This window comes from Nanorana parkeri, unplaced genomic scaffold, assembly GCF_000935625.1.
Source record: "Nanorana parkeri isolate BGI_ZX_2015 unplaced genomic scaffold, ASM93562v1 scaffold498, whole genome shotgun sequence".
Classification (NCBI taxonomy): domain Eukaryota; kingdom Metazoa; phylum Chordata; class Amphibia; order Anura; family Dicroglossidae; genus Nanorana; species Nanorana parkeri.
This window is the reverse complement of record NW_017306766.1, coordinates 929,198-946,261: the sequence shown is the minus strand read 5'-3', so window position 1 is coordinate 946,261 and position 17,064 is coordinate 929,198. Positions and strand designations below refer to the sequence as shown.

Below are 17,064 nucleotides of genomic sequence, written 5' to 3'. Positions count from 1 at the left end.
AATCTATAATATATACAGTATTATTATTATTATTATAATAATACAGGATGTATATAGCACCAACAGTTTGCACAACACTTCAGAATATAAGGAAGATACACGTATGTATGCATGTATGTATGTATGTATGTAGGCACACACATATATATATCCAGATATCATATACATATACATACATATAGACGCACTCAGAAGATGCCTTGTAATATTAAAAAGGAACCTGGAATAAAATGTTCTTGTTGAACTGAACACTAATCATCAATTTACCTTCCACCATGAAGTCCAGCTGCTCAGAGGAATCATCGTACAGAGCCTCCTGCTCACTTTCACAGTCACACTCATAGCTTTCTTCATCATTTAACGTCTCGATAAAGGACATCATTGCAATTAAATGATCCCAGGGTCAGTGGATAAATTAGTAATAGGAGAGCCCGGTCCTTTAATAGTTAAAGGCACACGCTGGCTGGCCCCTTAGGGGCCACATATATGGCACAGTGGACGGACAGGGGGAGCCCCATTTGTGGGGCACCATCCCTGTGCACTCACATACTTGTAGCAAAGGTCTATGTGATTAAACCTGAGCACTATCAACCCTGACACATATGTGAGAGCAGCAGGGACTGGATCCACCCAAATGACACGCTGCACCTGTAATATTCCGGTTTGCATAGCCAAACCCTTTCCAGACCAAACATAGAACATAATCAATTTTTCTTTTTTTTACAACGCAAACAAACAAAAATTGCCCGAGTGTACGTTATTAATCTTCACATAGAAATAAAAAGAACACATCTAAAACGAGATCTCTCCCTTGCTATAGAATGAATGGTATATTCCAGGTAAGTTTCATAGCAACCTGTAGACAGAAGTGCGGGCTGATCCTACACCTTGCGGAGGGTGGGACAGCACGTCGTCTTGTCAATGATTCATTAACCCTGCAAGTAACGTGGAACCAAAACATTCCACTGCACCATTGTCAGGGCTCAGGGAAGCTGCCTGTCAGGTTATCTCAGCTCATCCACAGGAAGCACAGGTGGGATTGTGAGAGAGAGAGATTTCCATAAAATAACCTGACGTCATAGAAGCACGCAGTACAGGCTTTTACACAAATGACATGTGTTTATAAAAATAAAACACAATTGCAGGTATTCATCGACACTGGAGCAGCCAAAATCTGGAGCAGTTGCCCAGGGCAACCAATCAGCTTCTCTCTACAGCTTGTTCAGTTAAGCTTTGAAAATGACAGAAGCTGATTGGTTACCATGCACAGCTGCTCCAGATTTGGTCTGCTCCACTTTTATAAATAAATTCCTCTCAATATCACTACTAAAATATCTAATAATCATAATGATGGCAATAATTAATAATGCAGTCTTAATAATAAATAAATAATGCATATCTACAGCTACAAAAATGTTTCTCTTAATTTTGGATATGGAAGTGGTGAAACTCACATACTTACTTTAGGGCAATTTCCATCTTAGCCGACATCAGAGCAGGTGCCCTTGTAGGAAGATTTGCTTCCATCTGTAAAACGTTGCATCTTTCGTGTTGAAAGTGCAAGTTACCTAACTAGCAAACAAACAGTGATGAAAATATTTACAGGTCTATTCACAAAAGGGTGAAGAGTTTGGAGAAGGCAGGAGAAGTGAACAATCTAGGACAACATAGCTGATCTGGAAAGTGAGCTGAATTGGAGAATTTTTCCAAATCACCTATTTTGGCCTAGATTGTTCACTTCTCCTGCCTTCTCCAAACTCTTCACTGTTTTGTGCATAACCCTGTAAATATTTGCATACTCTTATCTAAAGCTAGAAAACAGCACTTTCACCCTTTTATTGCCAGAGCTGTTTTTCACAAATACATTTTTGGATGCATGTTAAAATGCATATTTTAGACCTGTAAAACTCAAAACATTATATCTTCTCTGAAAGCAGACATCCTGTAGAATAAAATGGTTGCAGTTCCAATTTTTTATGCGCACAATATTTGCGAAACTGTTTATCAAACCCAATTTTTTTTAGTAAAAATGTCAACTTAAGTTTAGTGCATACAAACACAATATAATAACCAGATGAGGTTGCTCTGAGTAAATAGATACCAAATATATCAAGCTTTAAAATCCCAAGCACCCGTGAAACAACAAGCTATTGATTTTGTCACTACGGGTTCCTGAGCTGTCATTCCCTGGCTTAAATGGGCTGCAAAGGTGCCAATATGGGTAAACAATAGACCGCTTAGGGGGGCCTGTCACCACTAAAGTGCTATTACATAGGGTGCTTGCAGCCTAAGTTAAAAAAAAGTTGAAAGAAATGTAGAAACGCTCCCAAAAAAAAAATTAAGTCCCCCATAACCGCGTACACGCACATACTAATGCAAACAGAAGTTGGGTGAGCCTACATGAAAAAACGATGGTTACACCAAACATGTATTGCGGTTTTATATCCTATATTTATCCGCTATGCCAAACAAATGCAATCAGATGGCTAGGACACAAGATTATATTACTGGCCCTATAAGGGCAAAACCATCTGTACATCCTCTGTAGCAACAGAACGGACTACAGTTTTTATGTAAGGCTCTGTTCACACCTAGGCGTATCGAATATGCGCGTTTGTCAAGCGTTTTTACAAACGCGCGTTTCCGAGGGCTACTTGGCTGTATCCCAATGGAAACGCGAGACAAAAACGCAGCAAAGAAGCTCAAGTACCTTTTCAGGCGTAGGCCGTTTTGTAGCGCGTTTAGAAGGGCTGAAATACGGCAAGGTGTGAACCATACCCAAAGAAATCAATGGGATTTTAATGTTTGAGCGTTTTGTAGAGCGTTCGTAGAGCATTGAACGCGCTACAAAACGTACAGGTGTGAACCAGGCCTTAGTTACCGAACTGAAGAAGTTCACATGCAGTTAAAACATCGCTTTGTTGCACGAGTTAAGAATCAGCTAGAGAAATTCCCCAACAAGCTGGAATATATACAAATCATAACACATGCTTTCCGATGGTTGTAAAACACCTAGAGAACCCCTCAATAGCACCACACACCATGACTTACAACAGCCTATAGTATGATCCTTGTTGATGTGTAAAACTTAAAAGTAGAATTAGGGCTTGTTCACACCAAGCACGTTCCAGGAGCAGAGCAGTTACAGACCGGATCAAAACTGCGTCCAATGTATTCCAATGGTATTTTGGGCTCTAGTTCACACCACAGCGTTCAGTTCCAAAGCATGTGAAAAAACTGCAGCAAGCCCCATTTTACCTGCTCTGGAACGCATGCAAACGCCATGGAACGCACCGAAAGCCCATTTTAAACTAAATAATTTTTTGTTAACCAAAAACCGCGCAGAACGCATCAAAAACCGCAGTATAACACACTGCACTGCGTGTGCAGAAACGCATGCAGATCTGATCTGCATTTGGGGTGAACAAGCCCTTAAAGTCCCGTTTTTTTTTTTTTACATATATCTACTGGTAGCCAGCAATAGATATATGCAAAAATATTAAAAAAAATAATAAAAAAGTTACCAAACAGGTAAAGTTACAAAACAGACTCTGTGGGACAGGCAGAGACAGCAGTCTGCGCTGGATCAGAGACCGGCACCAGCGCTGGAGGAAATGCTGGAAACGTGGCAGGAAAAAGATGATTGGATCAAGAGGCATCATTTAAGGTAAGTACTTAAAGCAGCATTACAATGGGGTCAAAAACATGGTGCACTTTGTAAGAAAGTATATTACTGACGTGGAAGAATCACACAGCAAAAATGTCAAAAGTGTGTCAGTCATTTACGAACAGAAACTAAAAACAAGCTCAGTCATGAAGGGGTTAATGTCACTTTAAGCTGGAGTACACGGATATCATAGACTTGCCCTTTCTACTGAAAGCAGTAGAACAAAAAAAAATACTTCATGTTGATTTCTTTCCTTGATAACAACCACACTTGTGTACAAAGTTATCATGCAAGCAGACATAACTAGTCAGGTACAGTACTGTTTTAAAATAGGGGTAGCAAAGAAACATTTGACCTGTCACAAAAAACACAACATTCTAACAAATGATGTTTCATGAACTGACAGCATAGTTCAGAAGATAACAGATAACAACAGTCAAAGATAAGACTCTAAAAAATTGAACCTACTGCAGCAGGTTTGTGAGATAGGACAAGAATGGTGCTCACTGACTTTTGATTGCCAAGCCCTTTCTCCCCCCCCCCCAAATCTGATTCAGATCTGCTTAACTTGACGATCTAATTGGAAAGCTGACCTGTCAGGAAGGACCTTCAACTATTAACCACTTGCTGACCCGGATGTTTACACCCCCTTCCTGGCCAAGCCATTTTTCAGTATTCAGCGCAGTGGTACTTTGACTGACGATTATTCAGTCATGAATTGCTGTACTGAAACAAATTTTATACCATTTTTTGGGGACAGATAGAGCTCTCTTTTGGTGGTATTTAATTTTACTATATAACAAAAAAAGTACCCTACATTTTTTTTCAAAACCTGTTTCCCTATAAAGTGTTATGAAACATTTATCATCACCCCAATTTTTGGGTAAAATACAAAAGGTCATGTCGGATAAATAGACACCAAACAAGCTTTACAATTGCAGACGCCCACGAAATTGCAGAAAACGACCACACCCAAAATTGACCATAGGTGACGCTCTAAAAGCTTTTACCGCTCATCAGTTTAATGTTATCAGTGATTAATGGCCCTAAAATTATTGCTCTCACTCGGACGTTCGCGGCGATATATAACATGTGCGGCACAATAGGTGGAATAGTCGTTTTCACACGTTTGTGTTATTTTAATTTTTTTTTTATTTGTGACTATTTTTTTTAGCTTCTTAGTGTTTTTTTTATGCTTTAATTTTTTTTACACTTAATTTTTTATTGCTATCACATAGAGGGCTAAGAAATCCCCTATGTGATAGCCAATTCCAATAGCAGGTCCTCTTTATGGAGACATCCAAGACCCCTAATGTCACCTAGGGACCCCCAGAGAAGCTGATGGGGGGCGCACACACGCAGCTAGTACAAGCGATCGGGCGTCTCTAGAGACGCCCGATCGCTTGAATGTAAACAGCCATCCCTGGCGGTTTACATTGCTGACAGTTTCCCCACTTGTGTGTGCAACGAGCGCGCAGGTGGATGGTACAGGATGTCTTAAGACGCCCTCCCGCTCCTATAAAGGTGCCCATACACCTTACAACCATTGCAAGACTTTTGTCTTGTGATGGTTGTAAGGTCATTAAAAAAAATGCATGATCTGCCCATCTTGGACAGGCAGATCGTACTTTCGATCATCGCAAGCCTGCCCCCTGACGGGCAGGCTTTCCGATGACTGCAATGCAACGCTTGCGCACACCGGCCCGTTTGGCATTTGTCTTACGAGCATGCCACAAACCCGCCGACAATGGTACGATTCTCGGCAGGTTTTCGAACATGCTCTTAAGACAAAAGTCGTGCGACCTTACACTAGCAGAGGTTCACGCCTTCCATACACCTTGCGATTATCGTACGATCGCGGGATTTCCCGCGATTATCGTACGATAATCGCAAGGTGTATGGGCACTTTAAGGCTCCCCGTCCGTCCATTCAGGAACGGCCATGGACGGGAGGTCTTTAAATGCACCTGTATATGGTAATCATTTAGAGATTTGTAATCAGGAAGTATCCTTCCTGATTACAAATCTCAGTATCATGTTCTGATGTGAATTTAAAGAGCTCTAGTAGTTTTTTCCCAGAAATATATGTAGCAACAGTCCCTGGGTATCAGAGCTGGTTGAAATGGATTTTTGTTTGTTTATCGTTTTCCCCTGTATCTCAGTCCCATCTCTACTTCCCTTATCTCTATTGTCCTTATTCGCTCCTTTTACACACACAAAAAGGAAAAAAAAAAACAGATCATACCCAATAACCCAAGTTTCTCATATACCAGTCTTCTGCATGTATGGATCTACTATTGCTGAATGTGGACATTCATGTAAGAATAACAATTATTCCTTGACTAACCTAACCTTAACGTAAATGTTATGTACGAATGAAATCTGGCAAGTTGATGTGATGTTGTGATGTACAAACACACAACTGTTTTTCTATGTAAGCTCTCAAATAAAAAAGTTTTTAATAAGGGAGCATTGTTTTCTATAATATCTATCTCCTAAGGAGACTTTCTTTACATGATGCAGAATCTCCATGACAGTCATTTGCTGCTGCTGTGATCAAATAGCAGTTGAAATGTCAACTAGCAATACAATACCCCTGAAAGTGATCTGGTGCCTGCAATGCAGCAGAGAGCTCTACTTACGCTATCGTTCTTTCCAAACTTTCCTTTGCCTAGAACAGTGGTTCTCAACCTGTGCAACCTCAGGAACCACATTTGTCCTTGATCATTAAGTTGCGACCCAAGTCGCACAGCAGTGTGGGCTGCTGTGATGGAGCTCCATCCATATATGCATTGCTTGAGCAGCTCCCATGCGCGCCCTGTAGAGGTGTCGGGAGCCAGAATGTAATGTCACTCCGGTCCAGGCACCTCTAAGCATTGCATATGGATGGAGCTCCCTCGCGGCCATACCCCCCAGCCCACTACACCACACTCCACCTCAAGTCAACACTCGGAGCCGGGCAGCATATTTTGAATGGCTGCTTCATGTAAGAGTGGACAGTGCTGTGCTAGGGGGAGGCTGGGGAGCCGCTCACCTAGAAATGTGGAAGGCATGCGGCGACCCACTGAACACGGGGTTGCGACCCACCAGTTGAGAACCAAGGACCTAGAAGATGAATATGGTGAATTGTTGCCAGGTTTCTGCAGCTCCCCCAATGTAGCTGGCTGACGGTTTCCTATTAAATGGATAAGCTGCTTTATAGATAGCAGAGAATTACAGTGTATCTTTATCCAAAATAAATGTTGATAGTTTTGTATAAAGAAGGAAACCATCAGAATCCTTGAAAGGTTTGTTGCTGTCTTATGTTGGCCATTCCTGTGACTTGACCAAAATTCCAGCCATGGGAGGCCCTGCTGGCACCACTTGGCTCGACAAACTTCTATAGAAAAACAAAATTACAGGCTTGGTTCCTGTCTGCCTCCACCCTAAAAGTATATAGAATTTTCATTGCCATTGTGGCCCCTCACTTTTTAGTCCGGGTGACATTGAAAACTTGGCTAGTGATACACGAACGCCATAAAATGGTATAAATGGGCCCCAATCTCAGAGGTCTAAATCTCTTCATTCTGGTCATGTTATGGCTTAGAAAGGCATCACAGGGATGCCAAAAATAATTAACTATATTATTTCCATAAAATATAGCAAACCAGCATCCTAGCACAAATATACAGATATAGAAGGCAAGGAGGTATATCCCTCAGCAGTACGTGTGCCTCTGGTATGGGTGTATACCCAGGAGGTTACAATGATACATATTACTGTAACAGAGATGACAATGGATTGATGAAGCAACCGCTCTTTGCAGATGTGGATGCGGCAAGTTACTACACTGCTAATTCTAACACATGATTGCACTGTGAGACCGAATAAAATGTTATCTCTGGTGACTAATGTTCAGTATCAATGGAAAAAGCAGAACACATAGCATTTGACCTACATTCTCTATTGATTTAGTTATACAGCTAGTAACGGTAACCCCAAAACAAAACAAATAAAAACCTTGCTTCTCAACGGGATCGCAGCCATACCTTCTTACACCATTTGAAGAGAGTGTCATACATATTAATATTTATGAAAGGATTGCATCAGTAAAGTGTATCATGGTTCTTCTTCTATCATATCAGTGATAAGAAAACTGAAGGTAAATAAGACCTCTCCCATGTTGGAGTAAATTATGACACAAGTGTAAGTATTCTTTCGCAGACGGAATTCTGTCTGAGGCAATTCTGCAAGAGATTAATATGCACCTTACCGACAGTTAGGCTAGGTTCACACCTGCACTACACCGTACGACACCCAGGACGCGCTTCCCGGGATCACACGGTCCTGTACAATGCAGGCAGCGATTGCCGAGCGGCCTCATTGATTTCAATGGGGTGACATCCGCGCGGCAATCGCAGAAATACCTTTTTTTCCGATACACGACGCATGGCTGTTTTAGCAGGAAACCACACAAGTCGCCCGGCGCGACTGGGGTGCCATTAGAAAATAATAGCACCCACAGCGCGATCGGTTCACACCTTGACCGTGCGGCAATCTGTGTGGAATCGTGCACGATTGCCACGTGGTGAGGTGTCGCCTAGCTGTGAACCTAGCCTCATGCAAGTCTGTGGCGGGTTGCACAAATTGTTGCACAGTCGGGAGACAGATTTCTAAGGAGTGTCCAGAAAAAAACTGCAGTTGTCTGAAAAGGATCTCCCACTATGTGTGTATGCAGGGAGAAATCCCCAACACCGTCCCTGACGCAGGTGACAGAGCTGAAAGATGGTGCACCAAATGACTCTTGTGGATCCTCTCTATGAATTCCCTTTTTGCTTCTCAATGTACCCCACATTGGGATGTAGCAAAGTTTGGAATGGCATCATGCAATTCAACACACCCACATAGATTTGAACAAAGTTAAAGTCCAACCCTAAACAAACTACTTTGTTTTAAAAAGCGCATGGAAGAGTCACAACCTCTGTCAGGTTTTGAAGGGGAACTAAACTTTATTTATTTTTTTCATTGCTAGCTGGTAGGTTTTGTTGCAGGAGCAAGCAACCTCTGCCACAGAAGCCCTTTCCCTCTCTGCTAGCACTTTTTACCCTAACTGTGCAGATGCATATGCGCACTTTAGTAAATAATCCCAGCATGTCAGCAGCCAGGGCGAAGTAACTTTATAGACATGCGTGTCGGAGTTACGTCACCCATGGCCAGTAAATAGAAAATAGAGAAGACTATGCATGAGAGAAGACCAGAAGAAGATGGCAGTGGCTGAAACCAAGTGAAAATCGGGAATGGGGACGTGTCACATTAATGCAGGAGGGTACTTCGGGAGGTACATCTGCCATAATGTGCAAATATAATGTGCATACTTGCACATTTTGGCAAGAGGTCTGGAAACACTTTTAAGTGTAGTTCAGCTTTAATGCTGCACATCCAATAAGCCACACCATCCCATTCTGCATGCTAAGGTGCACATTCTTTATCTATAACTGCATGTTAGATAATCAATACTACTTCACTCTGTACACAGTGCCTTATGTTGTACACAGTTCACCGCTCCTTTCTACATACACTGTGTAGTACATACTCCCACTACATAATACTTTACTATGTACAGTGTCCGGTATACCACCCTTCTCTCTGATCCTCATGATTATAAAAATGATCAATAGAATATAGGTATGGAATCAGCCTGCAATGGATTATTTAACTAGTGAAAGCCTTTATTTTATATGAATCAGTAGTTTTCCTACCTCCTCAATAGACACCTCATAGAATGTCACAATTATCTCCACTCAGGTGCTAGTGTTTAAGAATGATAACCCACATGGCAATCTGTTTTGGATGACGTTTACATACACTTTTATGGCAACAAATGCTAAAATAATGGTAAAATGTACATGTGGTAATTGTGATGATAACGCACTATAATTTCCCCCAAATCCCAGTGCCCTGCGGGTCCAGGATATGTCCTCATTCCAGCATTGGCTCTATACCAGTACATTCCGGTGAAGTGATCTTCTGGCCGACAGTGTCTGCACACCATTTGTCAGAGCCAGAAGTCATCGGCACAGTATATGGATCCTCTGTGCCCCAAGTAAGTATAGGCCACGGAACACAATAATTTCCACAATTAAGCTCCCACTGGCACACTGTTGGGATACAGCTTTGGAAGTTGCTTTATGCCACTGACACGAATGCTGGGGGCATTTGTTGCTATTCACTGACACCACTGCTGGGTTTTTTTTTTTTTTTACTCTCACATTGATTCTGGGGCATTTCTACCCCCTTGTTTAGCAATGTATGGGACACTATGTTGAATACTCCTAACCCTTGCACTGTGCTGTATGTTACATACTGCTGATCCTTGCACTCAATATACTATGTTGTATGTTACAGTGTCCTGATCACTGTAGTCTGCAAGGTGTGCTGTATGTTACATTTGGAGATCCCTGCTCTCTGTACACTAAGTTAAATGTTACACAGCCCTGCCTGCTGTACATTACATAAAGCTAAGTGTATATTGTGCCAATTGTTTTCATAAAGTTTTTTTTTTTTTAAAGTAGTTTAAGAAAAAGTGTTGGTTTTATGTTTATATTTTGTGTGCAGAAAAGATAAGGTCATTGAAGTTTTAGTATTTGTTTAAATAATCCTTTACACTGCGGTTTATTTGCATCTGTGAGACAGCGTGTGGCACAGTAAGTAGTATTACCTTCTCACACTTTATTTTATCAATAATGAATCCAGATCAAACAAATATACAGTGCATTGCTCAGCAAACTATTGTTTTACATTTTTGGCCAAGAACTTACAGTTATCATGTTTCCAAACAGTTGACTCCATCTCTATCAGCTCGGCTTCCCCGAACTTCCTGTCCAGTACAAGATCACAAGGGACAGAGCAGTCTCCAGCAACTGCCAGTCCATCTACTAGCCTGGAGAAGGGAATAAGGATGAAGGGAAAAGTGGTGTGTCTTGCCTTGCTGCGCCTGTGTGTTTGTGGAGACACGCACAGCTTACTAGCACCCATAAGGGTGGCTCCATAGGGCCCTGGCCAGGGAAAGGAGCCACCTTAAAACAGGATATCAGGGCCAGTGCTCAGGGGACCAGTTAAATCTGCACAAAACTAAAAAACTTATAAACATCAAGAAGCAGCATCCATTGTACATTTTAAACATTTTCACTTTAATATCACTTTAAGGAATATTCTGATGGTACACAGACTACAGAAAGCCGAATGTATTTTTACCTCGGCATCACCATTCCTCTGGTTGGTTCAAAGTATAGCACAAGGAAAAGCTTTCCCTTTTTATTGGATATAGTGTATAGGGGCTAGAACCTCAGTTAGGTTTTGATTGCTGTCTCAGGAAAGGGTTTTGCTGAAGATACACTATAAACTAATTTTCCTTTGTTTGCAATAGGCAGCAGTTGTTTTGGGGGTGGGCATCAGATGTACAGTCCTTAGGTGGATTTGTGACTTCCTCACTCTAATATTATGCAGTACTTAATGGGGCAGCTTAGTGTTTAAGAGGTGCAAGAGGAGGATTACTGGATAAGCTATGTAAATCTTTATGCAAGGCTTGCAGCTTTTAATTGACATGCCTATTGAAAATCACTATGGAACTAACTACAAGCATGTTTATGACTTACAAAAAGCAACACGAGTTGGGTATTTTGCACTTCCTTATTTGAATAATTATTAAGCAGAAGTGTAGGGCCTGAACAAGCACACATCAACCCACTGGAAAATAAATTGAAAAATTGAAACCTATTCCTCGAGAAATCAAATCTAATTCTTACTGTTCTTGATAATAAAAAAAATGAGATTTACACTAACACCAATTTATATAGATCAATATACTGAATATAGTACATCAACATGACAAAGTAGACAAGGTCTCTGCTTTGTTGCCATGGTTACTGAATCCCAGGATTCATGACCAACATTAGAAAGCCATGTATACTATTTCAGGATTACTCACCGTCACAACTTAGGGCTTGTTCACACCAAGCGCGGAGCAGATCCGGACCAGAGCAGTTGCAGACCGGATCAAAACTGCGTCCAATGTATTCCTATGGTATTTTGACCTCCAGTTCACATTGCAGCGTGCGGATCCAGACCAGATCCAGACCGGATGAAAAAAATGCGGCAAGCCCTATTTTACCTGCTCTGGATCTGGTCTGGAACGCATCAAAAACGCATGCAAGTGCCTGAAAGCCCATGTTAAACTTTAACCAAAACTGGCCCTGGATCTGGTCTGCATTTGGTCTGCATTTGGTGTGAACAAGGCCTTAAAGGAGAACTATGAGGTGAGATTTCCACTCATCCTCATAGTTAGAGCCGACCTGGACAAAGAAGCTTTCACAGGTCGGCTCTATCGATCGGGAAGTGAGCAGAAACATGCACTGATCCGCTCAATTCCCGACCGTCTCCCTGCAGTGAGCGGTGACTGTCCTCTCCGGGAATAGCCTGCGATATACTGAGCTTTGGGTCATGGGAGGAGGTTAGTATATGTCCTCCCGTGACCCTAAAGAGAACTATGGGCAAAAACACTTACCCTATAGTTCTCTTTAAAGTATGTATCACTCTGGGCTCTGGTGGTCTAAGGATTTGTGACATCATGTCTAATGCAACTGCATTAGATGCAAGGATGCCGAAGATCATTTCACCGCCACAGCGATAAAGAGTGGTGCACGGTCACTGCTGCAAGACCAAGAATCAGGTGAGTGCATCTTCTTTATTCCAGCCCCTAGAACAAAACGAGCAGTTAACCCTCGCAGTGCGGAGATAGCCCCACTGCAAGGGTTATTTTTTTGATTGCCTGGAGTTCTTGTTTAAAGTGGTAAATCTAAAAGGAGATTGTACAAGCAGACAATAATGGGGAAACGGGGGAGGGGGGAAATTGGAATGGAACTGACTGGATCCCATGTCAGTCCATGGGGAATCGGATGTAAACAGACCTGTGTCCATTTATATCAGATTACTCCCGATTCGACACAATCACGTCCGGAGAAACACAACTGTGTGGTTTGTTTCTGGTTGCCCCCGGAGTCGGGGGCAACCAGATGTCCACAGACGCCCTTCTGTTTACATGCGGCTCCCCATAGACTTATATTGGGCATCCGATTAGGTCTGCCTGAAAAACTGACAGGCAAGGGGCTTTAGCATGGTTATGTGATAGCATAGGCTCATGTTGGTCTAATCAGACTCCATTTTCCTTAAGAAAAGTGTCTGAACAGCTTTGTGAATCTGACTTTCCCCTGTCACTGATAATAAGAACAAGTTTGCTAATAAGAACTATGTGAATTTGGTTTGTGTGGAGCAAGATACAAGAAAACAAGTCTTAAGCACTAATAAATTAGGTGCACAGATAACATGTAGATAAAGAACTCCAGATTTCTATAGTAAACGTGATTGTGAATTTCCCTGATAATGTATGGTCTGCTTTGAAGTTAAGGTGCAGCAGATTTGTTGGAATACGATAAAAAGGTCCTAGTGTCACTCACGCACTTTTTTGCCAGACTTGTAGCAAAAGTACACACTTTGGTACACTAAATTGGCGTACCAATGGTGCATTGGTACATGGTGTTTAATGATTTATTTATAAGGTAAAAGAGCCTGCGATTTCTTTATTATAGTGCCTACCTCCCACAACATATATGGATATATAAGGATAAGTTCAGCTTTTGCAAAAATTTAAGAAATGCACAAATAATAATATATATTAAAAAAATGCATTTCTTTAATATTTGCATTCAAGCCTGGAAAGCATTGCAATTGGGATCACTCGATCACAGCTGCAAAGCTCAGACTTCTGCACATTCTCTCCCAGGCAGAGTTCGTACTGAGTTACAGAGTTTCAGTTAGGAGAGATGGGGGGAAGCACGGCCTTAAACTGCATTAAATCACCTCATACAGCGTCCAGCCGTACTCGCTCTAGGCTCCGGCCTAATTCTGGCCAGAACGCACTGCATCGCATTGCAGCCGGCTCACTATGTTGTGGGACAGGAGGAGGCGTGGCGGTCCATTGAAGTGTATGGCACCGTAGCCACGCCCTCCGGCCGCAATGCGATTGGCTGCGCGGGAGCGCAAGGCACATTATGACTATGGTACGGTCCGAACAAAGTAGTGCTGGCAGCATAATGTGCCTTGCGTTCCCGTGCGGCTGATCGCATTGCGGTCGGAGGGCGTGGCTACGGTGCCATTCACTTCAATGGACCGCCACGCCGGCTCCTGCCCCACAACATAGTGAGCTGGCCACAATGCGATGCAGTGCGTCCTGGCCAGAATCGGTCCGGAACGCACTGTGTCTGGTGGGAACGGGGCCCCGAGGGTCTATTTAGAAACAGTTTTCAGAGTAATTTATTCTATGAATCTCTGTAAATGCTCGTTCTGTGTTAAAAGAGGCAAAAAGTAATGTTTTTAGTATATTTTCTTTTAAGACGGAATGTAATGTAATACCGAATTATGGCCACTAGCTAGACCCAAGGAGCCTAGCAAAAAAGTAGGAAAGTATTTATTTCCCATGCTCCTCAGCTCCATCTAGTGGATATAAAGCAGTATTACATTACATTAGACCTGAAAAGAACATTCACAGAGATTTGCAGGGTGAATAGCTCTGTGAATTGTTTATAAATAGACCCCTAGGTGTATGCACATTGCAATTTGTTAATATTCATTTCAATGGCCTCCAAATGTGCATATATGGGCAAAGCAAATCTGAACCTCAGCACACGCGCAATGCATGCAATAACAAATGCGTTGTCTTTCGATGCACTGATTAAAAAAAAGTGTGTTTTCCGGTCTGTGGATGTGTGTTGAGCACCCATATTATGAGATTAATATGGAACAAGTATGAATGGGTCCTAACAGGAAAAACATATGTTTTTTTTAAACAGGTAGCAAAATGACTTAACGAATAATGTATTTCCTACAACACCCAATGTTTATAGAACCAAAATCTTTTGGATCCAGTTGTCTGAAGATATGTCAGGTGTAAATCAGAAGGTGTGGGTCAGCGTTACAGTGCTCAAACAGAGGGGAGATGCCACTACAGTTGCTGCCACTGGAGTCTGTGGCCACTCATTTCATGATGGTTCAGGGAAAAGCACATATAACACAAAAGTAATATTATAAAACCGAAAATAAACATGACATTTGCAAATTCCTATACACTTCATTATGTTTAAGAGCACACTAATATTCCTCTGCAATAGTTTGCAGGATACTGCTGCAACTCACAAAGATATTACATCAGATTAGCAAATGCAGGATGACAGCATGGAGGACCAGATTCTCAAACACCAAATTACATTCAAATCAGCTCACGCAGCACTCCTCTCGTGCACAGCTTGTTGTTTAGGACTACTACACATCAATAGAGCATATTGTTAAACCCACGCTGGATCAAAGATGTATATAATTATTTCCTAATAACTGACTGCCAACCACTAAAATAACTGGCATATTATCAAGCAGATCATGAGCTACTGAACCTATTGTGTTTTTTTTTTTTATCATTCCATCATCCATGAAAATGACTTCACATGGTTTAAAATTAGATTCACTCATCACCACCTAGAGATCAGTTGATCACCCCTTCTGTGCCACACTCCACTGTCGAATTCCAGTCATGAAGACATTATTGGATACAGCCTTACAGTTTGTAAGTACGAACAGATAACCCTGCTTCTGTTACTGTAAATGATGTGCAATCTCGTAATCCATTGTTATTACTGTACAGCAAGCATGACATCGCTGACACACGATCCCAAATCAACAGCACAAAGCCTTATTACCATCTGCACAGTCGTCGTAGCACCAGTCCAGCTCGTAGTAATCCTCCTCTATAAATTTCTGCATAGTCAGTGTCCCCTATTGCATCAATTAAGCGACTGTCTGCTGCCTTTCCGAGGTCAGGTAAAGCACAGCCAGGCCTGTCGGTTTTCACCATGCTCTGGTGTCCAAAAATCTTCAAAGAACCGTGACACCATAAAATACATCTTCAAGCTAGTAAGACACGTGTGGAATAAAATGATGCGAAAAGAAAATTGAAAGATCACGAGAGGCGAGTGCAATATCCTGCAGTAGGCAGCATGCTTTCATCAAGGAGCACTGTTGAAGCGTCCTGTATGGGAGTTGACATGATCGCCCTATCAATAAGCTGAGATGCTGACGTCAGGGCCACACACCACCACTGCCTGCTGCACAGCCTTCCGCTCGGGTCCCTGCACATCATTTAGCTTAGGAGTTTCCATGGAGACTGGCCGGGAAATGATGCCGAGGTCTCCAGCAAGATCTGATTTTAAAAGAAGCTTATGGGAAATGAAGTCGAATGATCAGCCTTATTACAAGGCAGAAAACAGTACAAGGATGTGGATTTGTAAGGCTTTTGCCAGCTTCTCCATTATGAGCTTTTTGCTCATAATAAAAAAAGAGAGACCTTACCTTATCAAAATTACAGTCCAAATAATTAGGCATATTCTAAAAATCCAGTTAAACATTTATTTTACAGGCACATATAACTAACTGTGTTATATAGGAACTGACGTTTTATCCAGTTCTGCCATGGGTACTATGGCAAGAAATGTCAGATGTAAAGATGCTATAAAACAAGCATAAGATTCAGGTCACAAAAGTAGAATGCATGGGGTCTTTACATTACTGAGTTGGGACTGGAACAGTGGTAATGATGGGTGATTTTAACTACTCTCACATTGGCTGGTGTAATGGGACTGTTGGAATGGTACAAAGGGAGAACAATTTTATGGTACAGTTTAGAGAAACGCCATCTAGAAATTGTGTTCTGCTGGACAAGGTAATCTCAAACAATGCAGATGCAAACAGATGAAAAATGTTCATATGAAAAGAAATCTGGGTAGCAGGGACCATAACATGATTTCATTTAACTCAGTTTGTAAACAACGAGCACATACTGGAAAGATAGAAACACCTAATTTTAGGAGACAAATTTTCCATTGCGGAGGGTTGCTTTCCAAGATTTAGGGGCAGATGTATAACTCTTCCACCCAGCACAGGTATTTCCTATACTCCTCGGCTCTATCTAGTCCTCCGATACTGCACCTGCCTATGTAAATGGTGCAGTAGCAAGGCAGGGAGCTCAGTAACACTGAGCCTGTGATTTTATCAGGTTCAGTGTTAAGGTGCCCATACACCTTTACAATTATCTGCAGATTTTCTGTGGTCAGATGGAAAAAGTGCAACAGATTGGCCCAGGTGGAGATTACTCCATCCACACAGTTAGGTGTAGATGGGGGAATCTGTTGCACCTTTTCCATCTGACCATAGAATCTGCAGATAATTGTAAGGTGTATGGTCAGCTTTACTGAATTGCACTGAGGAGGGAGTGTCCAGTACAGACACTCCAGTCTTCGTGTCCTTCCACACTGCAAA

The 17,064-nt window shown here is 41.9% G+C and overlaps 1 protein-coding gene across 5 annotated transcripts in view; it reads right to left on the bottom strand.

Annotated features, from left to right (window-relative positions):
• The window catches only part of TRAK1 (trafficking kinesin protein 1), a 78,725-nt gene extending 62,864 nt beyond the window's left edge, over nt 1–15,861 (bottom strand). For 4 of the 5 annotated variants that reach the window (XM_018561073.1, XM_018561075.1, XM_018561076.1 and 1 more), the window contains exon 1: nt 268–395. In XM_018561073.1, the coding sequence (XP_018416575.1) occupies nt 268–382 (115 nt within the window). In that variant the 5' untranslated portion in view covers nt 383–395. Of the gene's footprint in view, nt 1–267; nt 396–15,449 lie in introns of those variants that run through there. The other variant, XM_018561074.1, reaches the window with a different exon arrangement.
• Nucleotides 15,862–17,064: the final 1,203 nt, after the last annotated feature.